Source organism: Pempheris klunzingeri, chromosome 18, assembly GCF_042242105.1.
Source record: "Pempheris klunzingeri isolate RE-2024b chromosome 18, fPemKlu1.hap1, whole genome shotgun sequence".
NCBI lineage: Eukaryota > Metazoa > Chordata > Actinopteri > Acropomatiformes > Pempheridae > Pempheris > Pempheris klunzingeri.
Genome location: NC_092029.1, coordinates 16,213,583 through 16,241,513, shown reverse-complemented (window position 1 = coordinate 16,241,513; position 27,931 = coordinate 16,213,583). Strand labels below are relative to the sequence as shown.

The window sequence follows — 27,931 nt, the reverse complement described above, 5'->3', positions numbered from 1 at the left end:
CCCCTGTGGAATGAAAGCGTCCATATAGGTATATACACACATATGAGCCACTGAGGAGTCTTTATTGTATGTAGGAAGGTGACACAGCCGCTAGATGTCAGCATTAGCACACAGGGACAAAACTTGGAGAAGCTTGAAAGGTTATGACGCCCTTGTGTGCCAGAGTAACGTTTGATATTATGTCTTATCACAGCGGGCTGAACGGTATTTGGGGTATAACCTTAGTGTTATCACAGACAATGACACTGAATGACAGGGAACTCATTTGCACCACATGTCCCCCCATGGAATAGATTCTATGATTAGATGTTGTACCACCTTGCTGCATATATTTTCATATTAATGAGCAAAATGGCAGGACACTGGGCTCATTCATCTCCAGGGTAGACCTGCATCTGTCCTGTCAGAGGTTCTTTACAGGACCAAATGATATGTCAAGGTGTTTATCAGGAGTTTAATCCTACTAATCATTTGTTGGCCGGTGCCAGGATTTAAAAACCTTGGGGATCATGAAGGTTTCTTCTAAAGGAGAGGAATCTTTCGTGACAAAGAGGAGAAAATGAGACAGATGTGGGTTTAAATAGAGAGCAGGGAGGAAGCCCAGTTTAACTGGAACTGGGGAGTGTGAAAGTAGATTTAATGACAGCTATGCAGGATCAAAAAGCATGTAAACATCCAACAGTAGTGTCTTTGCCAAAGACGTTAATGTTATAGTTTCAATTAGCATCTTTCAACCCTAGTGTGCATTTTTATATTTAGAGGAGCACCTCTTCAGTCACCGCTGGGTTATGAGATTCTTTGTTATTTACAACCATTGCATGAGATGCTCCGCATGACTGGAGTGGACCTTTGCACCATTTGCTAAATGTGCATTATCACAAGTACAGAGACAGATTATTTACACCGACATTTGAAGGGCAACACAAGAAATATTTAAAAGTAAAAGGAATGAATAGATAAAACAGCAAAATATAAATTGGACAGCCATAACATACAATATCAAGTTTAATGTTAAAAAAAAAGAGCCATTGATGTGCTTATCAACAAAATACTGAATCATGAAAAAGATCATCTCTCCGTGGTAAATATCAATGTGAGTGTAGTTTTTTGAAGGCACTGGGAGCTCCATACATTGTACTAGACATTTTGTCTTGGCCGATTTATTACTTCTAATGTGGAGTGAAAAAGAAGACAAAAGAAAGGATGAAAATGGATGAAATTGTCCTCGCCTTACAATCAGACATGGCCTCTGCCTTCCCAGTCAACATTTCTCTACAATACACCCAGATGCCATAGCTACCCTACATATTTCATGGATCCAGAAAATCAATAACCCATTCATCTTCTATGAAACAACCACTCCATATGTCTATGATATTACTGATTAAATGTTTCCTGATCTCTAGCTTCACGACAGAGATGTTTGCCAAAGCTTCTCTCTTAGAGTATATGACTAACATAAGGACTGAAAGAATACGTGACAACCAGTTTTGCAGTGAGGCATTATGTTTTGCAAGGTAACGGTGCACTATGAACTGCGCTTAGGTATGATGAGATCTCTCTTTTTTTCCACTCTGAGTCAATGAAAGTGAATTTACCACCCACTCATTCTTTTATGTCTTCTATCTGCAGGCACCTTGAGTAAATACAGCACAGATGTGTATGTTATGTACTCAAATATACCCAATAACGATCAATAATGATCAATAACTGTTTTCCAATGTGTTTAGAGGTGAATGAGACAAAAAAAAGGGGAGTTCGATGTCAGCTCGAAAAACGGAAATGATCGTGACCCTGGGGTCAGGGGTTCAAATGTAATATGTGTAAGAACTGTTTATTGTCATCTTACAGCAAAGTACAATGAGATTTCACCTCTTTTGGTTTAACAACTACTCCTCTAAGTGTAGATCTAATGCATATTCATGCTGTGATAATGTAACCTCTCTAGCAGCAGGAGCCACAAAGAAAAACCATATCAGATGCTCTGATGAAACACCCGAGCGCAGGCATCAGCCACGACTGTGTAATATTTCACTCATCTCTGACAGTTCACACAATCGCTGTAAGAACCTTTCAGATGATATAGCTATAGGTGCTGGCAGATAAATATTTTAGTTTGGTTTGACTGACAACACAGAATACATTAATAAAACACAAATATCAGATTTTAACTGGGATAGAGCGATACATTCCCGAGTTCAGTTCCATTTTTGTTGAGAGTTGCCTGTCAACTCCTATCAAGATGAAGAACCCTCTCTTCATCTTCAGTGTCTGACATTATAAATATTAAAAAAGCTCCAAACTTTGAATCACATCGAAAGAAAAACATGTTTTTTTTTCAGGAAGTGGACAAACAGACATCATAAAAGATTCTAAAAATTGCATCATATAGCTCAAGATGCAAACGTAAACTGAAACCACAAAAACATGGGACATCCACAGTCTTTTATGCACTACTATTTTGTATTTTAGCTTTGAAATCTTTATAGTAACACAGGTAAACAGGACTATGTCAAATCATCATTCATTTTCATTACATCTTAAATTTCTTAGAATTTCTAAATGATCTAAACAGCTGTTGCTGTCATTTAAAAAGTCACTTTAGAGGAAATGATTGGATAAAGAAAGTAACAATAAGAAGAAGTATGTCATGCAATTCATGATTTTCCTGGAGTTTTGTTTATTCATATGGCTCTCAAGGATCACCGAGGGGAAGTCGTTCACCCACTTTGTTAGATTCTATTATTGCAGCTTGGTAGCCAAAATCTGCACGTAACCATCATAGTAATGCAATGTGAAAAAGAAATTTTCTAGAGAGACACGTAGAAAATAATAATTGCAACATCTACTGTCTTGCTAATATATTTGCGTTATATGTTGCTCCGAATCTCGCTGTATTTTCTTTTTCTTTTTGTCGATTCTTTTGTCTCCCACCACCAAATTCTGGGCTTTTATTTTGAAGCCGAGCTTTGTGGTTGGCTTGACATATTAGGACCCGCCCTTTTACCGAGGTAGCCATGGAGACCGCGCGAGAGCGAGGCAGCTGGTAGAGTTCTCACAGCGAGTGTTTCCGCACACCTACAATAAAGAGCCGAGGAAGGGAACAACAGAGCGCCGCGGACGGGAGTACACGACGAAAACATACGTATTTTCGGAGCATTTTTTGCCACTTTCTGCCTGGGGTGTCCCCAAATTATACGGCCGTTAATGCCTCGATTGTGAGAGAGGAGGGCTCGCCGCTGGTAACCTTTACGTTGGTGAGTCTTGTCTGTTTTTTTTCGCAAGCTAAGCACAGATAGGCCACTACGAGATCTCTTGCTCCGTCTCTCTCCTTCCTGGATAGTACAGACAGTACGTATAGTTAAAAACACAAAACAAGCAGGGCAGCGTTTACTCAAATTACCATGGAGAATAATGGGGTTGTCAGTTTTGTGTTTGTCAACTAACGCTAACGAAGTGTGTTGTTAATTAAGCTAGCTCGATTAGTGACAAACGTTAATATATGTCAACGTTAGCTTAACTAATGGCAACATTTTAGAGCTGGTTTATCGTATTTAAAGTTGGCTGTGGGTGTTTTTTTAAAATCAGCTATCATACCCTCGCTTGACAAAGTGCTCAGAGACACAATAAAGACCGGCTCGACGAGCTAGTTAGTTTTCTCCTCTAACTGTAGCGTCACTGTATTGGAAAGTGTATTGTGTTACTGAGCAACTCCTACACAATAATCTCCCTTTGGATGAATACGGGCATATCTTAGTTTATGGTTATCGATATTGGTCGTGTGTACAATAACATTAATAAACGCTGTGTCACAGCTCTTTTAAAAACGTTGTCACGTAATATCCGAGTTATTTAATGTGCATAAACGTGGGACTCACCGAAACAAACACCTCACAATTGTATGTATTACTTTGTTACAATGAGGTTGCTTTGGTTCAGTCTTTGTTTTTGTCCGGCTGTGTGTGTGTGTGTGTGTGTGTGTAGTGCTGGCAGCCCACCACACTCTTTGTTTAAATAGCTCGCAGTACAGTTGCACGTGTCGAAGCGTGTGACTCTGCTTTAGAGCTGCTGTGAGGGCTGTTGACCACGTTTGATACAGTTGCAGGGATGTAAATGGTGAGCTTTGGGTGCTCAGACATTCCTAAACACTAAATGTAATGTCCCACTCCCACGCTTATGTTCTGCAGAAGTTTGAGTCGTTTCCTGTTGGCTGGTTAAGGTAAGATCTGACTCTCTACCATAGTAAAGGACAGGGAAGTCCAAATGTGAGCTGCTGTTTGTCATGGCAATAAAGAGCAAAGATCAAAACTTCATTCTGAGAGATCAGAGAAGTCAGGGAGAGGACAGAGATCCAGGGCGGCTATTCCCTCTTAGCAAATAGTCTGGACACGTTTTTGTGAGAGTTGGATTGGAGACATGTGATCATGTATTCTGTGGGACGTGTTTATCTGTCATATGTCAGATGTGTTGTTTATATTGTGGTAGCTATCCCTTTACAGCTCTGTGGTAGCAGTGGATTGTCCTTAGAGTTGTTCATTAATGAGACAAACTGCTGTAAAACTGGATAAAACACCCAGACAGGATTGTCCCTTTTTGGCTAAACTATCCAATTTTTCAATAGATTTTATTGTATTAACTGTATAATATGACGCTCTATATCAAAATTGTATAAAAGGACATTTACCATGGTGTAGGATTTAATCCATATTGTCCCCCCAAGAGGCTTTTTTTTTATCAGTGCTGTAAATTAATTCTGCCCACACAAGCATAAAACCCACTGACAGTGAGTATTGTACTGACAGTGGGCTACTAAAACTGACCAAACAGTGTGCTTTTTGCACTTAGTCATTGCCCTACTAAGACTTTTTATGGCAGTATTATTTTATGTGGAGACAGTGTAATCTCTTCAGCGTGTTAATGTGCCCGCTTCTGCTAGGTCATGTTCTACTTTTGTAATGCTTCTAAATTCCATGACACTTGAGGCTTGTTGATACAATATTCCAAGTGTTCAACAATGCCCAATCTCTGCTTAAGTATTTAGAGGCAGCTTATTTTGCTGCACGGTGTGAGTTCCACTTTTTTGTGACTTGACTCAAACCTCAAAAAATGGTTTTCATTGCAGACATGATTAGAGTTGATTTTTTTTTTTCTCGGTCACAATCACTCATTTGATTCCCATTGTTCGGACTGACTTGTTTTGTTTTTTAAACATTGCACATGCTCTGGCTTTCACAGAGGAACTAGCAGATTTACAATGTGCAGCTTTAATGGTTCTCAATTTAAAACCCATTGTGTGATTGCAGTGGGATTTTTATAACTCCCAGTCCAGCATTCAGAGGCTTTCTCTGTTTGACAACATAGCTTAGAGAAAACATCTTGTGAGTAAAGATAAGAACATTGTCTTTGGCTTCAATCCCATCCTCAGATTTCCCTACCTTTCAGCACTGTCAACATGACACGTTACAGTGTTTCTCTTATTTTTAGTGCGCCCCCTTTTTCTTCTCTTGTTTCATCTTACCTCTCTCTCCTTATGTTCTCTTATTTCCATGCTTTTTTCCTGTCTTGTCCATCTTTCTGTCTGTTTCTCTCCCCTTCCTTGCGGCAGTACAGAGGGATGCACGGGCGCTGTGGGGCTTAACACTACATAATACTTGGTAACAAAGGGTCCTTTCTGTGCTGCCATGCGGAGCCCCATCTCTGGGCTCCCTCCACAGGCCCAGGCGGGCTCTACCAGCCGCAGTAGCACTGGGGCCTATCGGGTGGAAATCTCCTCCCGGCTGTTTCTTTGGCACACTGAGTGCTCTCTGTTCCCGGACACATGCCTGCGCTGCTGCTCTCCTTGGCTCCCTTTGCATTCCAGGAGCCCCGGGCAGCTGAAAAAACTGCAGTAGCAGCCTGCTGGCTGGCTGGGTGTCACTCTGGTGTCTGAAGTGGAGAGCTGCATAGTTTTTTCCCCAAGTGGTGGACTAAATAGACAACGCATTTATGCTGTGAAAACCTTATTTTTCAAGTAGTAACAGTTAAAAAGCCACTCTGTTTACAGTGGCACGTCATATGTCTTTTCAAAAACGAACTCTTTTTAACTATTGCATGTAGTCCCAGCCACACAGAGCAGTATTTAGTATGAAACGAGGAAGTAGTCTTCTTCTTTCGTATGAAGCCAGGTGTTTGTTTGCCTTGCTTGCAACATCTGTGCTTATGCACCAGCAGTGTCATCGTCATTACATGTTTTTAATGAATCTGATAAGTGAGTCTACATGACTTTTGCTTTCTGCTTGTTCTTGTTTTCTTTTCAGTAGTCTTTCTACTGGAGCTTCAGGTTTGATAATGTACATCATATCCTGACAACTGTCCCCTTCCAATGACACTAATGTAATAGAGTATTTATACTGCAATAATGGCTTGAATGTCAGCCATATAGAATGACCCTTAAGGATGAGCTGGATGGATGGATGGATGGGTGGATGGATACACCAACATCATTACAGGCCCTGAACTGAGATTTGGCACAGCTAACGTCACCTGGCTACATGCAGCTCCCGACAGGATGTGTTTGTTTGTGTGGCTTGATACAAAATGTTGTTTCAGGAAACAGAAACTAAATCGCTTGAAGTTTAAAATAGCAACACATTCTTTACTGTAACATGTCAAGCTCCAAGTATTTCTGTTCTTTTTCTGTCAAACTGCCTGCTGTGTTATTAATCAATTAAATGCACGAACATGAAGTCAGTGCATTAAAAGATCTGCAGAAATTCCTTTAAGGCTCTGAGCTATCTTGTTCTAGCTAATTGGTATGCTGTATTTTGTGGGATACCTTAGCACAGAGTTAATGACTTTCTCCTTTCTCAGACGCTCTTGTGTGAAAGCAATTAAGCTAATTCTGCTTAAGTTTTCACTTTGCAAACGTACTGGCTGGTCAATACTTTGCCCTTAGCTCTCTCTGGAGGTCAGCCCTGCATTATAAGTGCCATCCCAAGTGGTTATTTACATCCCAACAAGTGCCTTTGAACAAAACACGTGTTTTTTGTCCCGCCTCTGACTTTTGTTTGTCCTTGATATTTCGAAGACGTTTATCCGGCGAGAACATCATCTGAATTAACATAGGGCCTCCGTGTAAGCCAGGCCCAAGAGCAGCGCTCTGATCCCAACATGGACAAATGAGAAAGCATCTATGGATCAAATGGCTGGCACTGGTCCCCCGCATTTATTTTTGACTGTCTGCCCTTTGGCTCAATGCAGTACCCAAACTGTCCTGCCAAAGCCAGCTTACGTCACTCTCTCCCACTGGCCTGCACCGCATGCAGGTATGCCTCTCCATCCTACTGTTGTTGATATCAGAAAGGTGGCAGGCAGCAGGGGGCCGGGCTGTTTGTGTGTATTGGAAAATTGCTGCCAGTTTAAATTTTCTTGATCTTTGGTGATTTAAAAAGTAACTCTGGACAGGACACTCAAATGTAGAAGCACAGGTAGTTACAGAACATAGTGAAACTGATTTATAGCAGTCTGAAAGGTAGACTAAACACACACATACACACACACTTCTCATGGCCTTCTTTGAGTTCTACTGATTTTGTTCCATTTTGGATAACTAATGTGCGTCCACCTAATGTAGTTATTTTCTTGTTATTTTGATAATTTAATTCAGTCTTTTCAGCCATTTCCCTTGTAAAACTGCAACCAAGCTGTGGTTTCAGCCTCTCAAATGTCATATATGTCTATAAACTGAATATCTTTAGGAGTTAAACATACAATCAACCACCCAAAGTAGTTGATTATTTTTCCTGTTGATTGACCAGTTACTCGAGTATCCATTTCAGCTCTGTGGAGTGTTTACAGTCGTCCAAACCATGTGTGCATGTGTGTTTACAGTTATTTTCCTCATTACAGTATCTCTGAGTCGTCTGTGGCAGTGCCAGTGCCACGCAGCACATCTGCAATCTAATTGGCAGCTCTCTAAGTGCAGCCATGCCATTACTGTAGCCATTAGCTCAGCAGCCTTGTGTAACTGTAATGGGCCCTCTGCCCTCTCTTGAGTATATGCTGCCTGCCAGTAAGCTAGTTCCCCCTAAAACGCAACTACAGCTACTGCTGCCCAGTCTCTCTGTAGCAACATAACCAAGACTTTGCGCACCTGCGTCTCATTTCTGTAATGACAGTGTACGACTCGTTGTATCCCCCCAATCAGCTGACAAATGCTTTTAGGAAGTTGGTTAAGTTGGTATCACAAAGGGAGATTTGTCAAGAGAGGTTGGGGGTGTTATTGTCTGCATGCAGATGGATGTGGTTTTCTCCCTCTGACGCTGTTTAAAGATGTCTCACAATAACTCTTCTAACCCTGCTGCTCTCTGCTGCCGTCCAGCTGTTCTTTGAACGCAGTGTTTGATTTTACATTTGCATTTCAGATTTTTTTGCAGACATTTACAACAGATACCATTTTAGTGGATAAGAACTTAGACAAATGGAGCAACATTTTTAAAGTCTGTAGTAAGTCGTGCAAGGACCAAAGCAAAAGTCTATTAGGCTGATATTGGCTGTTAAATATATTATACATCTATCACCAGTTTATACAGTATGTTGGCCATATGAGTGGACAGAAGATATTTCAGAAGTAGGACATGGTGAAGTTATCTTTACTTAATGAATCCATCAAACTGTCGCTTATAACAATCTGCAGCATATGGCAGAGCAGACGTTGTATGGCATCTGTTTATCACTCAACTGTAAGTACTGTACCGTCTTTGTCACGACACTTTCATTACTACATTTGCTACAAAGATTTTATTGTTAAATGCACAAGCAAAGTAATATTGAACTAGTAACTAATACACATAGATATGGCTGCTAGGCAGTGCTGCCCAAACAGCAGGGAGCAGCCCGAGTTGTGAACTCCCTGAAATGTTACTAATTTCATAATGAAGCTGCGGTGACATGCAGCTCTTTGGGCACGCTCTTATCCTGACAATCAGGATTTTTTGCAAAGGCTGCAGTTGTAATCGCTGTTCTGTTTTGCGCTGACTGTTTTTCGCCCATTTTTAGCCTCTCTCACCCTGAGCGTGCTACCTCATCAGCAGCAGGGATCAGTTTCTTTGGTTCATCATCTACAGCAGAGTGTAATGGCTGGTTTATTTAGTTAGACCTCGTGGCAGAGCCAAATGTGTGGATCGAGAGGAGATCAGAGGAAGTCTCCTGCTGCTGCTGCTGCTGCTGCTGCCATGGGTGGTTTTCAAAAATGAGAGCTGCAAATTGTCTGTCTTGGGGGGAGTGGTTTAAATAGGAGGATGCAGGGACTAAAGCATGAGAAGAGGAAATACAGTCATTCACGCTGTTATTATCACTGTACCAAGTGTTACTTGATGCCGTGCAGAGAAGACCTTTTCTCTGTCATTCTCTCTCTCTTCCAGTCTTTGTAGCTCTCTATTCCCTGCTGTCTCTCTGTGTTGCTTTCGGTTACATAATCCCAGCTGAATGTTGATAGTAATCCGCGTCCTCCCTCCCCCCTCCCTCTCTGTCCCTTCCTCTCTATGTGGCCCGGACAGGTTAAGCCGTAGAGGACTCTCGCTGGTCGCCGGGGGAAAAGATGTGCGATGGAATGGTAGCGTTTCAGACGAGAGCCCCGTCCTCCTCCTCTCTAGCCCACAGGCTGGCTGCCTCCACACTCCTCCTCCTCTTCACCCTGCTCCCTCATGGTCACGCATCAGGTAAGACACAGATACACAAACCCACACATATGTTTTTTTTCCCTCTCTCTGTCCCTGATCCCACATGATAAACATCAACTAAATTGCAGTCTTCCCCGTCTCTGCCCGTCTTTGCTCGTCTCTTGTGAATTGATTAGAGTCTATTCTCCCCGTGTCTTGCAGGTCAGTTAGAATAAATTGGCTTCCTTTACCCTTGGCTTGGTCAGGTTGCTCTGCCTCTGAACGGCAGCTGAGAGCTCAATCCCACCCACTCTGTGAATCCATTCACTGCCCTAATGAGTCACTACAGTTTTCCTTCACTATTGAGTTAAACAGAGAGATGATGCTGTCTGCGGTCACATTGCTGTCATAAGGTTTTAATCAGCCATGACATTTTGTGTCCTCTGAGAGCTTTTAGCACAGCTAGCCAGCTTTGTTCAGTACCCCACAACCACACTCAGATTAGGTTTTGTATTTCAGCATGAGATCTCAGATTGCAATCTTTGAATGTGAACTATGAGGTTTTCAAATTGAATCGATTGTGCTGCATTGGAGGGAAATATGGTTCACATTTGGAGGTTAAAGTAAACATACAGGTATTTATCAAGGACTACAGGGCATACAGAGTTCGTGCCCTTTGTTTCTTCAAAAGGAATACAGTGTTGAGGGCATGCACTCACTGAACCCCTTCACTCGTGCAAGCTTTCCTTTCACTTTAGCCCTCCAAATGTTCCAGTCCCCTCCCCCCAAACAAACACACACTACCTACACACACACACACACACACACTCCCCTCACAGAGCCAACTTGTGAAATGTGCCAGATGTCCTTGCCATAGAGGAGGAGGACTGTATGTGTGAATAAGTAAATGTGTGTGAGAGGGCTGGTTTAAGGCTCTGAGATGTTCTTAAAGCATTAATTGATTTTCTTTCTTAAATGTCTTTAATGAATGTGTGTATGAGTGTGAGAAACAGCAACAGAGGGAGGAGAGAGAGATAGATGGGCGGGCGGATGGGAAAGGGGAGGGTGCTGCTGATCCTTAGTGTGCTCTGTCTCTCTCTCTCTCTCTCTCTCTCTCTCTCTCTCTCTCTCTCTCTCTCTCTCTCTCTCTCTCTCTCTCTCTCTCTCTCTCTCTCTCTCTCTCTCTCTCTCTCTCTGTCTTATGCAATACACATGATTCATGTAGAGCCCAGAGGGGCTGGTATCATGCTCACGTTCTGCATCCAGCACACACGCATACACTGCCTACCAATACTGAGGAAATGTGTCCTCAAATCCCTAGCCCACGTGCTGTGCGTACTGTATTTGTGTGTGTATATGTGTGTGTGTGCAGACCTATCTTTCTGTGTGCCCCACATACTCTGGTTATTTGTGGACGTTATACATATGACATACAGCATGAGGTTGTATCCAAAAATTCTGGCAGTGTCAGTCAGTGTATCCAAACACAAAGCATATTTGTGACACTTGGCACATTACATTGGAACAAATGTGCATCCAAGAATTTGTCTTCAGTACCCATGATGCACCTGCACCTTTAAGACTGCCAGTCAGCTGATGGAAAAGGACAAATAGTTCTTTAGACTCCACAACCACAACTATTTTCAACTGGCTTGTTTTAAAGATGAGTTATGAACCGTGAGGTCTGAATCTTTCTAGACCAACAATCTCAGTAGCTGCTTGAAGGAATCTGCATGAACAGTACACCCAATCGATCTACCTTTGTAGTTTTTACAGTATTTCTTTGTTTCACGTTACATCTGGCATTATATTATGTTGTGATTAATCTAGTTTTCAAAAATATAATGGAAAATTCCACATGATGCTTTGAGTGGACTGACAGCATTACAAAGGTTATTTTTAGGTGCGGTCATAGCTGTGTATTTCTAGCATAATTACTTCCTTGCCGTATACGAGGCAGTATTTATGCTGACTCACCGTTAAAGAGTTCTGGCTCTTCAAAATGGCTTACAGCACTTGATATTTGCTCTCTGGAATCAAATGCAGCTCAAATAGGTGATTAATACCAGTGAGTGGCTTATGCACAGGTTTCCAGGCAAACTATTGAAGTAAACCTCCTCCCTAATATGTTATGGATGAATGAGTCCATTGGTTTGGGGATTTAAAAAAAAAGTGTGACCATCAATATTTAATCAAACATCACAAGCAACTTATATTAGGCAATGAAAGATAACAGCTCCTTGATAAGAGGAAAAAAGCTTGAAAGTATATTTTTAAACAAAACCTACTGCTCCTTTCTAATACCTTTTCTGTTGATTTATTTCTATGAAACTTAAATGCTTTTAGACAAGAAATAGGCTCTCTTCTTTGCAGGAGAATACAGCCAAGAAAAGTGAATATAAATCAGACCAGCATAAATGGGGTGTATGTAAACATTAGAAGATATAACCGTAATGACAACACTAAAACAACCAAAACATGAATATCCACAGTTACTGCATGAAAGTATGAAATTAAATCTATAATTAGACATATTACCACAAAGGCACATTTTAAAGCTTTAAAGTCATCATGTTATCAGTTGCTCTCTTCACTGGCCTCCCTCTCTCTCCTGCTCACCATACATAATTCACATAGGTAATCCCTTGACTTGTTCCTGGGATGGAGATTGCTCTGGAAATTTTCATGAATATGAAATTTCATCGCTGCTGACAGGCTTATTCCAGACTCATTCAAATAGCAGTGGGAGGTATGAATAGAAATGGATACTTAAAAAAAATACACTGTACAGTGTTTGCATGCTGGCAACACCGGAGACCATCATACAGCACATAGCAGCATAAAATCTCTATTTTTTGGTCTATGGAGGTTTATGTGTCACTCCTGGTCTTTGTCTGGATATTACTCTTTTAGGAAATGTGGCCTTTAAGTGATGGGGGTGGAGAGGCAGAATGATAGGCAGTAAAGGTTGTGGTTGCTTCTATATTAGTGGCCTCATGGTTTCTGTGGAAAGGTCAGGAGGACAATAATTTCTCATATCTGTTAATATGCTCAGTTAGGAAGTAGTCACAAAGCCTTTTGGGGCCGAGGAAGTTTTAGAACTAATCACAGTCCGAGATGTGTCTTTTTTTACATGTCGCTCAGCTGTTCATGGTGAACAGGATAACCAGCAGCCTTTGTGGTTTGTGTGAGGAAGTAGACCTAGACAGTGAGTCAGAACACAAAGAGTGAAGATGGGAACTCGATGCACCAAAGAGTCTATTCACATGATCACATGCCTTGTTTTCTGCTCCAACAGTGTTATGTGTCAGCAGGCCAAAAGGCTCAGACCATCCTTGTGGGCCCACTTAAATGGAAAAACGATGCCCTCTAAAACCCCATTGTCTTCTGAAGTTGAGTCAAAGCGGTACAGGAAAGTGCTGGCGAAAAGCCTCCCACAAACAGGCCTGCTGTGTGCTCTGTGTGGTGGTGACGTTTATGTATTTTCATGTGTGAGAACAGGAAATGGCTTTCCCCGGGCCTGGAAGAAAAGCGGAGTCACAGGGAAAGGAACAGAGCAAAGTGATAGGAGAGGGGAGCGAGAGAAAGAGCAGAGAGACGCCTCCTAATTTCCTCTGAGATTTGTGTTTGTTTTTGACATCGATTGTTGTGCCTTCTTGACCTGAGTTGAATGTGTTTTTCTACACCTGATGAAGGCCTATTCCACTGACAGGTCCCCTTGTTTTGTCAGGTCTTGCATCAGTGTGTGTGACCAGCCCAAGGATATGAGGATATTTTCTCGAAAGTCGGGTTGCTCAAGGAAAAGGACTTAAACTCCCCTTTTCTCTTTAATAACAGAGTAGACTCTAGTGGCTAGCATAGCGTCATTGCTCTGACCACAGAGGAAAATATCTGAATGAGCCGTGCCCTACTTCTGGCATCTTCAAACAGCTGTAGTCTTTGAAACTTGTAGCTTCCTGTAGCCAAACAAAATGAGTGTGTGTGTGTCTACAAAAAAGCCACAGTGTGTGAGTGTGCCTGCACACTGTTGGTTTCCAGCCCTTGCAGAAAGTTTGCTAGATAGACTAGGTTTACAAACAGTGCAGCCCGGGGGGGTGGGGAACAATGGTTCTGTGCAATTAACTGTTCAGAATAGTCCCCTTAAGTCCTGTTAGCAAGGCGGTTTGCAGGCAGGCAGAAGTAAAGCAATACGTTGGCTGGCTCCTTTCTGAAATGTGAGAACAAAGAGGGCTTTTAGGGGGGTGTTGGAAGCCACTGGCCAAACCACAGCAAGCTGCAGCACCACTAGATCACCAGTCTGCAATTAGGACTGCTAAATCACTGTGTGTCTGTGACTGAGAATATCGAGCACATACACACACAGCCCCCTTTTCATGTGATGTCTCTCTCTCGCTCTCCATTAAAGGCTCCAGCCATTAGCCAGGTGAGACCAGAGCCCATTAGAGGCAGTCTGGTCGAATCCCATCAGCCTTTCTCTTTCATTACCTGTGTGTTTATCACTTGAGCCATCACTCTCTGGTCTCACCCTGTGCCATTTAACAGCTCTCCCACCCAATCAAGCCCTAAAGGGAAACTTTAAACGCCTCGCCTAGCAAAAAAATTGCTCCATGGAAACAGACACCGCAGTGCGGACAGGTGATGCAAGACCATTTCATTCACTTTAAACAGTTGACCAGACAGTTCCATTACTCGTGAAGATCCCAGATGGCCAGGAGGATTATTGTTAAAGCTGCCACTTCACCTGCTAACACTAAGCTTATCATAGGATGTGATTTTCATTTTTTGATATTTTCATTTGATTTTTATTACTCTGGGTGCCAGCGTCTCACATTTTTCAGACATTTTTGGTTGCAGTTCTATGCGTGCAGTGTGCTTACTGCCATCTTGTTATTTCTCCACTGATGACAGGTGCTGTGTAGTAGAGGTTAATGAATGTTGAAACAGGGTGTGGTGGCACTGGCACCAGGCACACCAGTGCTGATAACGTACCAAATAAGTTAAGATACATGGAGCAGCATTTATAACCATTAAAACTATTATTTTCCATTGTAATGCATATTATTATATCTATATTATTAAAAACACTATGTTACTTTGTGGTGTTCAAAGCTTTGTTTTTGGGCGTCTCTCCAGAACTTGAGGATTATTTTCAAGCTACATTAAGGCTGGGGAGAGGAGAGACAGTTTGTAAACTGTTTTCCAGTGAAATGTGTGTGGCTGTCTGAAGCAGCAGGCAGTCATAATGATTTCCAAAGGGCCGCATCTGAGGGACCAGCCTGCTGAGTAGAGGACATCTCTGACTAATGAGCTGCTAAATATATCCCCCAGTCGCTCCTGTCTTCTGTTGCTTCTTCTTGTTCTCTTCTTTCTTTCAGCCTTTTATTCACTCTTTTTTCTTCATTTTCATTCGGTGTTTTTGACTAGCTTCCTACTTTACTTTTTTTTGAGGGGGGGGGATTTGCATTGTCAAGCTGTCTCCATAAAGTCTTGCCAAAGTACATATTCATGTTCAACTTTTTCTTCTTTCACTTCTGTTCCATCTCTCGTTTTCTTAGCCTGTCTTGTCTTTGTCCCTCCTCTCTCACCTCCTCTTTGATTTGTGGTTTTCAGGCCCACTGAAGCAGTGTGGGCTGATCCTTTTCTTTGCACTGTTGGTCAACAGCGGCATCCTGTTCAAACAAGCTCATCAGCGTACACATAAGACACCGCGCATCCTACACGCATGTGCTCAGTTTGCAAATGGTTGAGACATCCACACCACCACAGCCAGACTGATGAATGGTTTTCTGTACAACAGTCCGAATAGGTCAAAAAAACACTTTGACAAGTTGAAGTCTTGTGGTTCATTATCTAATTGCTGTTCTTGGGCTTTTACCTTTTTCCCATAATATCATTGGGAACATTTTAGACTGTCGACTGATTCTCTGACAAAAACATGCAGAAAAACATCTTAAGGGACGATTCTTATAGACTACGGAGATGGCAGTTGTTTGCTAACCTTGTTGATAAATAAAGCTGCACGTCCTGTTGCTGCTGTACAGTTAAGCTTTCTAGCGGTTTCTTGACTTTTAATGTGAAGCAGCAGCAGCAGTGGTAAATGTTTGGCTTGCATTAGCACCATCTTAGAATTTTTGTGGCTTGGAATTCGAAGTGCTGTTCTAAGGTTAGATAACTACTCATGTACTGACAGCTGGATATAACTAGACTTTTAGTTCTTATTAAACTTGAACTGCCTGCATGACCATCAGTTTAGCATCTCGGTTGAGAGCAGCAACTGTCATGTTCGGACTGAAAATATCGGCGGCCACTGAGAATCCACAGTTCAGTACAGAATGGAAATGCATACGGTCCTTCCTCAACATGCTGCAGCTGTAGCAAGACTGTGGAAATGGGGCAATACTGTACTGCATCACGCACAAGCCCTTAATCTGTTGATTCAGCTTTTAGCTTTAGTCCAACTTTAGCTTTGTCAGAAGCTCTCTGCTAGTTTACTTGTTAAATAACTTATCCAAAGTGCATAGAAACTACTCAGACAGCCAGTCTTAGGCTGTAAAATAGACAGCAAAATAAAATCAACCACGTAAACTAACAGACTAGCTGATAATGAGCTGTGGGGAAGGGCTGGGCTGTACATGTGCTGTCGTGCTGCATTTGTGTTTTGCCTTGGTTGTCTTGAGTAGAGGTGGTGTACAGCTGTTTTGCTTTAGCTGGTCATTTTTTGGCCATTTCTGCTTCAATACACGTTTAATAGAGGGTGTGGATCAGGGGAAGAGAGGGGATGGCACACCACAATTCATAATTCTCAGCAGATCTCCCTCAGAGAAGTCAGAGCATAGTTTGATTCATATCAGCCCCCCTGGATCTTTTAGGGATTAAATGCCCTCCTTAAAGAAACTTCAGCACAGTGCACAGTTGCTGACTTGCAGGCCTGAGCATGGGTCCTCACTTAAAGCACGTCCCGAGTTTCTACACCACCCTTTTGACACAGCTAGAATTCAGTTTCTACTGTGGCTGGCTAAATGGTTCATGCCTTTGTCTCATTTTTGCCAGCTGGATGTCCTAATTAACATTCAATATTTCTCGTGTACTTCTCATTATTTCCTTTTTTTTTTTTGCTTTGCTCTGTCTCGCCCCATCTCTCAGACTGTTACCAGGCCATTAGATGGAGTGTTGAGATGTTTAGTGGCCAGTTGGCTGAGCTCCACTCTAATGCCCTGTGTCCTTATTACATCATCTGTAAACAGCGCTCTGTAACAAACAGCAGCCAAATGACAAAGGTCTTTGTACAAGCTACACTGGACTCCATTTGGATAATTATGTCAGGATTTATAAGAAGCGTGCATGTCCCTGTATGCCTTATCTTTATTCTATTATCTATATTTATTTGCGTATCTATTTGTGTAGGTCTGCACATTTATAGATTAACCTTTGAATTTATATTCAATTTTAAAATGATGACAAACACAAGCTATCAGAGTCCAATGACGTGTTTAAATTGTCGGCTTAGTCTGACCAACAGCCAGAAAGCTCATACAATCCATAAACAGTTAGAAGTGGAGAAATGTGAGAACTCTTTACACTTGTGTAGCTGCATCTTGCAACCATATCATGTTTTAATTGAGAAATTAAAATAATGATTATCAAAATTGGATTTGATTAATTCTAAGTTAATCCTTTCAGCACTTAAAGTGCCACCGTTTTTGAACATGTTAACAGCTTGTGCTATGTGTGGGCCGGAGTCGTCATCATTAACTGTAGATGTCAGCTGGGCTTGAGTCACAAATGTGATTATTTATAATTTACTTGGCACACTGTGACTTTCTTGTGACGTATGTGATGACTCCAGACTCCGCGACTCCTAAGTTGCAACATTTATTTCAGTGTGTGAAAAGATAACTATATTGTCTGTTGTTTGTTACGCTGAGCTTCCTGTCACAAGTTATTGAGGAGTGTAGGTAGTTGATGTTACCATGCTCTTTATGCTCTTGCACGCCCATCCGGGCTTTGGATGAGTTTCATATCTGTGTTTGCGTTCACAAACTGCTGTGTTGGAGGTTTTGCTGGTAGTATAAACAGTACTTTGTATCCTCTTTATGATGTTAAACAGTAGTTTGTTGGTAACTTTCACTCAGTTCTTTCCACTGACAAAGAAATTCCTGTCATTCAGTATTTTTAGCTTGAATGTAACTTATTTTACTATAAGAATGTTAGATTTCAGTATCATATTCTCATGCATCAGTTTGAATTCTTTATTTCAAATAAGGAATAAATAATTCAGTGTTATCCAGCGGGGCATATTGTCAAACTGAACTGTTCATAGTTAAATTAAAGTTGACGAGACTGCAAGCCTTGTCGAGCTTGTCTTGACCTGCCTTGCTTGGCTCTTACTTGAGGCTAAGGGATAGCTGAATGTGTTGTTGTCTCTGCCAGATATGAAGGTAGACTGTTAGTTTAGTTTAAATGACTAGTATTTCTGGTGCAGGCTAGTGAGGGTAGCTATATTTAATCGACTAGTCCATTAAATGCGTGCATCTCTAGTCCTGATAAAGTTTTTTTCACCCAGCATCCACCTCCACCACCTGTGAATTTAGAATAGCTGGCTGCTATTTATTTGTTGTGTATGCACACAGTGCTACACATAAAGAATAGCAATTGCTAAACAAAGATTTGAAAATGATATGGCTTAATGTATATAGATGATATGATCGTTCAAAAAATGCCTGGACTGTTCCCAGCCCTAGCACACAGTGTAAGCAGAATTGCCATATCTGCTTACTTTTGGCAAGTACGTCCTTTGATCAGCCCCTTATGATTAGCAGTCTCAGTTTTTAGTACTCTGATGTGTATTTTGAGGTGACAGAAATCTGTAATAGCCCATACACACAGCATGTTGTAGTCGCAACCCACTGTTATGAAAAATAAGAGACACGGACAACAAAGCCCTTCTCTCAGCAGAGCAGTCTGCATGTGTTAAGGGGTTATGCACTTGGTGCCATTTGTTCACCCCCTTGGTGACTGCTTCCCTTGGTGCAGTTGCTCTATCAAAGTTCAGTCGGGCTTCATTAGGGTGATGATGTACTGGGGCTGTAACAGTGACTGCATTGTTAAATCACTGGAGACGAAATACAAAGCGCGGGACACCATCTCAATCTGAAATGTTACTTTTTTCCCCCGGCTTCTGTGTTTCTTACAAGAACACTTCACCATAATCTTGTGTCCTAAATAACAGAAATAAACAATTACTTTATCATAAGTCTGACTGCTGTCTGCAGTATGACTGCTCCATTTAAAGCTGCTTTCCTTCGAGCTGTTGTGTTGTCTGTAGTACAGCATGTGCTGTGCTATTGCAGTGAACCAGTTCATCAAAATACTCATGTATAGTGGTTGGGGAAAAAAACGGAACAACCAGCTGCAGACTGAGCTTTATCTTCCTGCAGTTTTTTTTTTTAATCCATACTATTACAGCTCTCAACAGACTTAAACTGCCCACACCTCAGTGGTACTACCAACATATCAGCGTGCCAGCTCTAGTAAGCAGCACTGGGATTATCCCTGACTTTCACCTTCAACAAATGTCCCAGGCTCAGCACTCATACCTCTGCTGGCTGGCAGGCCCAAGCTGCTGAAATATGATCAGCTCACACTTACATTGACAGTTTTTTGGGGCGGGGGGCTGTGCGTGTGTGTCTGAACACATGCACGTGTGTGTAGGAGGGGTCCCACTCACTCTTTTGTTTTCCCCTGAAAGCTGAGAAGAAGGAATGTCTGCCTCCCAGCTGTCCTCAGCAGTGAGGGTGATAGAAGGGAGAAGGGGGAGCTCACCGTTCGCCTTCGCTAACATCCTCCCATCTGTTACTCGAGGGCAGAGTGTGCATGTATGTGTGTGTAGACTTGTATCTCGGGGTTGGAAATAGGGTCACACAATGGGGCTCCCCCACCTGCCCTCACCCACTTCGGCCTCTCATGCATATTTAACCCTTCAAATGCAAAGTTGCCTGTTGTCCTTTTCGGGGGCACGCTGCTTAAATCTGTCACCATGCCCCATCCCTCAGTGAGCGGCGACAATGGGGTGTAATGGCAACACACGTGGCTTGCTAAATGCACTGCAACAGCAGGGGAGGGTGGGGAGATGGAGGATGTGCCTGTCTGTTAGGAGACTTCCTTCACCCGGGGTGTATGCAGCATGTGTGTTTGTCTCTATTTGTTACAGCTGCAGGAAGAGAGATGTGAAGAGTGGACGGCGTCGTTTTCGGGAAAGGCTCTTTCGGAAGTCCACAGCTGTTTGACTCATGTTTTCTGGCACAAGTCTTGTTTACCGTGGAAATGACACTGTTGGCTTTGGCACCAAAGTACAGTACAGACATTGGTTGGTCTTTTTAGGAGTGTGTGGTGATGATTGCCCACCACATTGTCTGACACTCAGAATCATGGCCTTAACCGGTCAGACACACATTCCCAACACAGATAGGATGTCAGTGAGCAGCACTAACCTGCTGTTTACAAAGGCGCCTTGGGACACTTGCACCCTCGCAGCTTGCATAGTGGGTAAACTGTCCGCCTGTATCTGTGTGTACTCAGGCTTTTGTATAAATGTGCCAGCACCTCCCTCACACTGCCTCCCTGTTCTTCATCCTCCTCCATCTCCTCCCCCCTTCTTCCTCAGTCAGGTCCCTCCACCTTCTCCCAGAGGCCCTGGAGATGGAACAACAGCGCTTTTTGCAAAAGTGGGTTTCATGCTTTAAGGTTTCAGCTTTGTTCTGCATTCTTTCTGCCCTACAGTAATACAAGTCCACCTTTTATAAGCTGTTTTTTCACATTTCCTTTCCCACAACCTTTCCCCCTGATCAACTAAATCTGCTTTAGTTCTCTTGGAGTCAGTTCCCAGCTTTTATGAGTGGACAGAATATTAAAGTAGTGATGAGCTGTGTGTGTGTGTGTGTGTGTGTGTGTGTGTGTGTGTGTGTGTGTGTGTGTGTGTGTGTGTGTGTGTGTGTGTGTGTGTGTGTGTGTGTGTGTGTGTGTGTGTGTGTGTGTGTGTGTGTGTGTGTGTGTGTGTGTGTGTGTGTGTGTGTGTGTGTGTGTGTGTGTCAGTGTTGCAGCATGACGACTTCTCACTCACTCACGGTAGAACATGACACTGCTAGTATCGCTCACACAGACATGAAGCGTCCTATGTTACAGCCCCATGTCACCCACCCAGGTCAGCGTATAGAGTTCATTTCATACTCAGTGTGTGTGTGTGTGTGATAGAACGAAAGTGAGCACACGAAGCTTGCTCTTTACACACATACACACCGTATCACATTTAGCAGTTGCACTGTGACTTGCCTGATAATTTCTAGTTTATAGATTGCGCTACCAAATGATGTTTGAAAAACTTTCACTGGCACTGAAGCCAGATTAACGTATGGTATCTAATATTTGCCAAACTTTAATATTCTAACCAGAATACCAGTCACTTGAATTTTAGGACTTTAGACTGTTTCTCAGATGTGTCATTTTCACCACCTGTTTACTTTTGTTGATAAATCAATTAGAAAAATGTATTTAATCAATAAGGAAAATGATAATCAGCATTAAAAATGTTCATGGTTCAGTTTTTGCTGTGACTGTTTCAGAGGCGTAGATTCTTCTGTGTGATAATTTTGGATGCTTCAGTTTATGGTGCAGTTGAATTGTGTTACATTACACTGACAGGTGTTTCTATTATTCTGTCCATCACATTTATACCAATTATGTATTTGATTATAAAATACCAACAAATAGTGCACCTTACAGGGTTCCAGAGCTGTTGGTTATGTCTTTTTTTGTCCACCTAATAGTTGCAAAATATCCTGTTTAATATCATGCAAAACCAAAAAAAGAACTAAAACATTAAACCATAGTCTGGATCCACTTGATTTTATCAGATAAAAACAAAAAACCCAAAGTAAATCTTAAGAAGTTTTGAACAACTACTATCCACCAGTGGCAGGAGTGAGTTTCGAGCCCTCCTGTTCTTTCCAACGCTACCCCATCGTGGGCTCTGCTGCACTGTACTGCACTCTAATAACAACAGCTTGGTTAAAAATCCCATGGATTAGCGGCAGAGACAGGGGAACGTGGCAAAAAACAAAAACACCCTCAGCCCAAAAATGACAGCAACATCATCAAAAACAACAACAACAGAGGACTGGGAGGGAGGCCAACAAAGAAACAAAAACATATTTTCCAGGCCAAAGAGAGCATCATCATCCCCTTGGTCTTTAGCTTAATCCAGCGCACAACCCCCCATCCCTTGTTGCATACATTCACACACACACATACACATTCCCCTGCTCCTTGATACACACACTTGAAAACACACCCTCTTTTATGGCCTATTGTTCTATAGAGCCACCAAACAGCTGGCTGCAGAAGTCATCAGTATCTGATCTGCTTTAGAGCTCTCCCAGCTTGTAATAGAGGATAATTAGAATTTTAAGTTGCCTGGGCAAAGAGGGCTAAAACCCTTGTCCCCCCCCCACATCCGTGTTTTCCTCAATTCACCCCCCTCACAACTCTTAGGCGTGCGGGTGCCGTCAGTAACAGATGGGGAAAGGGAGATATTCACAGCCAGGCAGGCACTTGAGAGCAAGGCAGGGGATTTTAACGCCCCCCATGGCCTGAGCCTCCTCCGGCACTGCCTTAAGGCGCTGGATGTTGGGATTAGCAATCAGCCTCATGGGTGCTCCGTCCTCACCCAGTCCTCCCACTGCAGTTTTTCTCCAACCTTTTTAGCAATTAAGTTTTTTGATCAGCTTCCAGTTGTGTGCCTGGGAGATTTCTAATAGTTTAACCTTTTTATACGTCCACTTTATTTAACTCAATATGGCAAATGCCAAAGCTTAAGCACAGTTGGAGTCTTCGGTGGGAATTGAAAGCAAACATGGGACGATCTCTGACGTATCTTTAACACAAAAACACTGGGCAATTTTGTAATTTTTTGAACTTGTAAGCATGTTTTTCTTACCCACTCTTTCCACTTTCACAAGAGACCTGTGACTGCATTTTAGTCATTATTGTTTTCGTCATTTCTCAAAAGCCGTTCTCTTGAGCAAACTCTGAACATCAGAGCAGTGGGAGAACAGCTTGTGTTTAACTGTGACTCACTCCCTTCCTCATAAGCACAAAACATGGCGTGCTGAAATCCACTCTGGCATTGCTTAGTGTTTTCATCAGCTTTTTCTTTCCCTGTGTGTTTTTTCAAAGCCAATATTCAATCTAGGCTGAGAGGGCAACGGAAAAGGGAGAGACAAAAGGGCTCTATATCTGAACCACTCCACCATCTCTGGATACTGAACCAGTGTTCATTCTTTCCTTTAGCAGAGTCTCTCCGTTTGTACTCGCCCAACCCACACTGTGGTATGTACTGTAGCTGACGGCTGCCTCCTCTTCCCATTGTTGCTGTACAGAGCCTCTCCCTCACACACAGAACTATTGGTCGACCTGCCACGACATGTCTCTTTTCGGCTTGTAATTGCTCGTGGCCACAGCGCTCCGTGATGCTGACGTTTTTCTGCGCTCGCTCTCTCTCTCTCACTCTCACTCTCTCTCTCCCCTCCCCCCTCTCTCACTGCCTGTTTATCTGATGATGAGTACCTTTTCCCGTCAGTATTGTTCTCTCTTTTTTCCACTTCACTACTTTCTAACCTCACCTTTCTCTTTCCTGGCAATTTGCAAAAGTACTGCCAATTTTTTTGATGTTGAATATATTTATAAATTTCTAAGGCAGGCTCTAACTCCTTTTGACAAGTCTAATCTCATGGAAGAGTGAATTCAAGTCATAATTCTTCACTTTAACGACCACTTTCTTTACATTTCTTTATCTTTTTGTCTCCATTTCCTCGTTTTAAGTTGACATAGGTTGGAGATGTTCTTGTCTCAGAGGATGTAGTGTTTAAGGAAAATGTGTGTGTGCATTTATGCATATGTAGTCTATATTTAGGGCTGAAGTTGTCAGTTGCTACTAATTTGCAAAAAACAGTGTAGAGCTGCAACTAACCATTATTTTCATTATCAGTTAATCCGCTGATTGGTTTCTTGGCACAGGTTAATTATTTTGTCTATAAAACGGTTTAAAAAAAAGCCCATTAACTTCTCAGAGCCCAGGGTGACATATTCGGATGACTTTGTCCAACCAACAGTCCAGAACCCAACGATATTCAGTTCACTAACATATTTGAAAACCAACAAATTCTACCATTCTTATGCCTTCACGCCAGCGACAGCTTTGACCAGAGGCGTTATGTTTTAGGGTTGTCTGTTATGGTTGTCCCATTCTTGGAAGCGTGATATCTCAGAAACGCCTTGAGAGATATTCTTCAAATTTGACACAAACGTCTACTGAGATTCAAGGATGAGCTGACTAGATTTTGGTGGTCAAAGGTCAAAAGTCACTGTGACAACACTAAACACATTTTTGGCCATAACTCAAGAATTCATATGCTAATCGTGACAGAATTTCCCACAAATGTGCAATAGCATAAAATGAAGAAGTGGTAACATCTTATATCCACAAGGACAAAGGTCATCTTCACTGTGACATCATAATAGCTTCTGGCAATCCTTCAATGCGATCACCCAGGAACAGAAGGGGAGATTGTGACCATATGTCACATTCAGTTGGATACTGAATCAGTGATGCTAATCTTTGTAAACTGCAACCTGACTGTTTGGAGGACGCATACAACTGAGAGGCAGTAATTTTAATTCAAAGCTGGAATCAGAAAATGCTTGGCATTTTTGCTTAAAAATGTAAGTGAAACAATTAAAATAGTTGCCAATTACTTTTCTGTTGACTGAAACAGTAAATAATTGACTGGTATCAGTGTTGTTTGTGTTACTGCTGCCAGTGTTTGGTTGAGTGTGAAATGGACACCTTTGTTGATTTTGTTTTCTACAAGTGTATAGTTAATACAGTCCAATTATCAAAACTTTTATGTTGGTACACTTTGCTTTTCCACATATTGTGATAATGTACCTGGCTGTGTGTGTTTCATGGCAGGTAAAGGCTTGTAGCAGATCTTTTCAATCTCATCTAATCACACAGGCAGTATAAGCACTTATCTAAGTGCAGTAGATGCAAATGACATTTGGCCGGTTTGTACAGGCAGCACAAGGTTTTCTTGGCATGAGAGGGAATGTCTGGTTTTGTTGTGCTCCTGAAAAGACCACGAGATTCAAAATAGACATTTTACTGGCTTCATGGTGCATTTAGGTTGACCTGACTTCAATGACCCCTATGACCTGCTCTCTCTGTAAGAATTAACTCTCGAGCGGGTCAAGCCTCCCACTGTAACTTAGTATTTCTTAGCACTTTATCAGCTAGCCCCATGCTAATGCAGGGGACTTCTTTGTAGATTTAAGGAGAATACAAACAGTGTATTTGCCTAAAGCTACAGGAAAAACTAGCTTGTCCTATTCCCTATTTTAAAAAACATGACAGACAAGTTGTAACTGATGAAGACCACGTCTCTCCATTGGTTAAAATCAGGAATGTGTTTGTTTTTCCTGCTGGAGCCAAGTCTCTTGTCTCTTCAGTATTTCCATATTTTTTACAGGTCATTTACATGCATTGTGTACCCTGATCTGATCACAGAAGACTGTGGAAGAAGCCTTTGTTACTGAAGATCTCAATTAATGTAAAGGAATAAAAGTACTTAAAGATGCGGATAAGATTAAATCCTGCAGATAAGAAAGCAATTCAAAATCAAAAGATGATCAGTACCGTTAACTGCCTCCCAGCGCACCACAAAAGATCATAACAGCGACCGTTGGGTGGAGGCTATTGTCCTAATCTGCCTCTAAGGCCTTTTTCGTCCCCCGCTGCTTCCCACCCTGTGGTCATCAATTCATCACCTTTACCACCTCCATTAGCACCATCTCCTCCTCAGAGAGCCTTTAGACGCCCCGAAGCAGCTCGGCGAACAACTGCTTAGGTCTCAGTGTCAAATGGCATCTTGAAATGTGGCTGTGCAGATAGTGTTTCTGCATGTGGGAGGAAGAGCATGATGTGTTTGAGAGAGAAAGATGAAGACTTCTTTAACACACTTAACCGTGTGCATGTTGTGTCGTGTTAAACACACCTTCAGCTTGTGTTTTAGGCTGTTTGATGTTAACGTACGCATAACGTACCTTGGTCTGCAAATGTGTCTTTCTACATATCACGGCTAAACTACTGAATCATACAAAATGTAATGAAGTGCTTTACATGGATGTTGTATTGTGATTTTAATCAAAACAGTTGCTATAACTTTGTTTTTAAAAAGGCCATTTAACATGGCAGATTTGTTTTAATGACAAATGATTTAAGTTAGTGCATCGATTAGTGGGCCAACAGAAAATGAATCTGGTAGTCATTTTAACAATTAAGCAAAAATAGAAAACATTCTCTGGTTCCAGCTTCTCAGATGTTAATATTTTCTGTTTTTCATTGTCCTAGATGATAGTTAATTAAATATCTTTGGGTTTGGGACTGTTGGTAAAAAAAAATCTATCATGTTATAGACCAAACAGTGAATTGATAAATCAAGAAGAGGGTCAAAAGGTTAAGTAATAATGAAAATAGTGATTAGTCGTAGCCCTATAACAAAGTGTCTTGTGAGCTTGAGAAAGATGGAGTTTGATTAGGTCGTCGACATCTTCAATAGTTGTTGTATCATAACTTTAGTTAGTTGCAGTAAGCTGTGTCAGCACTTGTGCACACACCAAATCTTTACCCATCTGAATTCAATAACACACCCTTTGGTATCACTCGACTTAGTCCTGGGAGTGCCTTTGTTTGTGGGTGTTGACTTTGTTTCTCTGTGTGTGTGTGTGTGTGTGTGTGTGTGGGTGAGGAGGCGCGAGCACACTTGAGTGTTTGCATTTAATCTTGTGCTGCCAGCTTAGAGCGACGTTTCTCCCTTGAGATTAGAGGATGTTAGCCGCACTGCTATGGAAATAGTCTCTCTTTCAATCTCTAAACGCACACACAGGCAAGACAAAGTGGCTGTTTGCAGTGTCTGTGTGTTTGTTTATGTCAAGCTAGCGATAAGGCCCTGCAATAAACCATAGCTAATATGTTTTATGAAAACTCAGACCACAGATTAAATAATGAGCCATATGGTCGTTGGTGTTGGTGGCATTATTAAAGTTGTTAATTGCGGGGGTGTTTTAAATTTACTTATGTCTGGGCCTTGTTACTGAGGAAAATCAGTGCGCGTTGAATAAGTCCATTTATTAAATTGAACAAATAAGGTACACAGATAAAACACTAAAATGTTTTGCTTTTTGCTTATTATGACAGGCCTGATTTCTATATAATGTCCCAGATGGGGTTCAAGTGTTGAGAGTTAGTATTAGAAACATTTTTAAGGAAACCAAGCCCAAATTCTTGCATAACCACTTCACAGATGAGCCAGATATGTAGTAATAAAACTGGTATGTCTGTATAGTTTCCACAGTACTTTGGCAATTCTTGAAGATCAGTAATACTGAAAGTATAGTCAGCCTCCTGCTGTCATGTCTCTGTTTACACAGGTGTTGCAATGTTATGTCAGACCTGCTGGATTTAGAAGCTCTACTCTCTCCAGATTGCAGCTCCAAATGCGTGTGTATATTAACATGAGCGTGTGTGTGTGTATGTGTGTGTTGACAGTGTTTGGAGCTGTGGGAATGCAGCACAAATTCAGATAATTTACCCTCACACTGCGATGAAACACACACTCACAAGACACAAGGACCAGGCGTGACGGCGTAACATCATAGATGGAGCACGGGAAGGTGGATCAAAGCACAATTAACTTTAGGTCTTCTTCCCCTTCGAGTCTGTCATTAGAACCAAGTAAATGTGCCTCGCTGAAGATCCCGTCTCACTGCCAGAAAGACAGACCCAGTGCTGGCGTGGGATGAAGACAGTTTAATGAGCAGGAAATAATAGAGAGAAATTAGATCTATATGTAGCTTCTTGTGACATTTTAATCCACTGTAGGCTCTTGAGGTATTCTCTGTACTGCACAGCACGGCTGTCTCCACCTAGCGTGTCATGTTGATGCAGTGCTTCTCCCTCGCCTGTGTAAAATGCAGCCCAGTTTCAAGTAACAATACCTCTGAGCTTTAATTATCAGCTCGACCTGTCAACTTGACAGAGTTTCCCTGTGAAAAGTTGTTTGACCCAGTGGCAGCTGCCTGCAGAGGAGACCAGCAGACAGTTTGTGTCAGTGTAATGATAGAACAGCACAACTCTCCAGCTGCAACACATTAATGTAATACTAAAATCCAGAGTCACTGGA

The 27,931-nt window shown here is 42.0% G+C and overlaps 1 protein-coding gene across 1 annotated transcript in view; it reads left to right on the top strand.

Annotated features, from left to right (window-relative positions):
* The first annotated feature begins 3,057 nt into the window (after positions 1 to 3,057).
* The window catches only part of susd6 (sushi domain containing 6), a 31,243-nt gene continuing 6,369 nt past the window's right edge, over positions 3,058 to 27,931 (top strand). The window contains exons 1-2 of the mRNA XM_070849427.1: positions 3,058 to 3,257; positions 9,537 to 9,698. Coding sequence (XP_070705528.1) covers positions 9,578 to 9,698 — 121 coding nt within the window. The 5' untranslated portion in view covers positions 3,058 to 3,257; positions 9,537 to 9,577. The remainder of the gene's footprint in view (positions 3,258 to 9,536; positions 9,699 to 27,931) is intronic.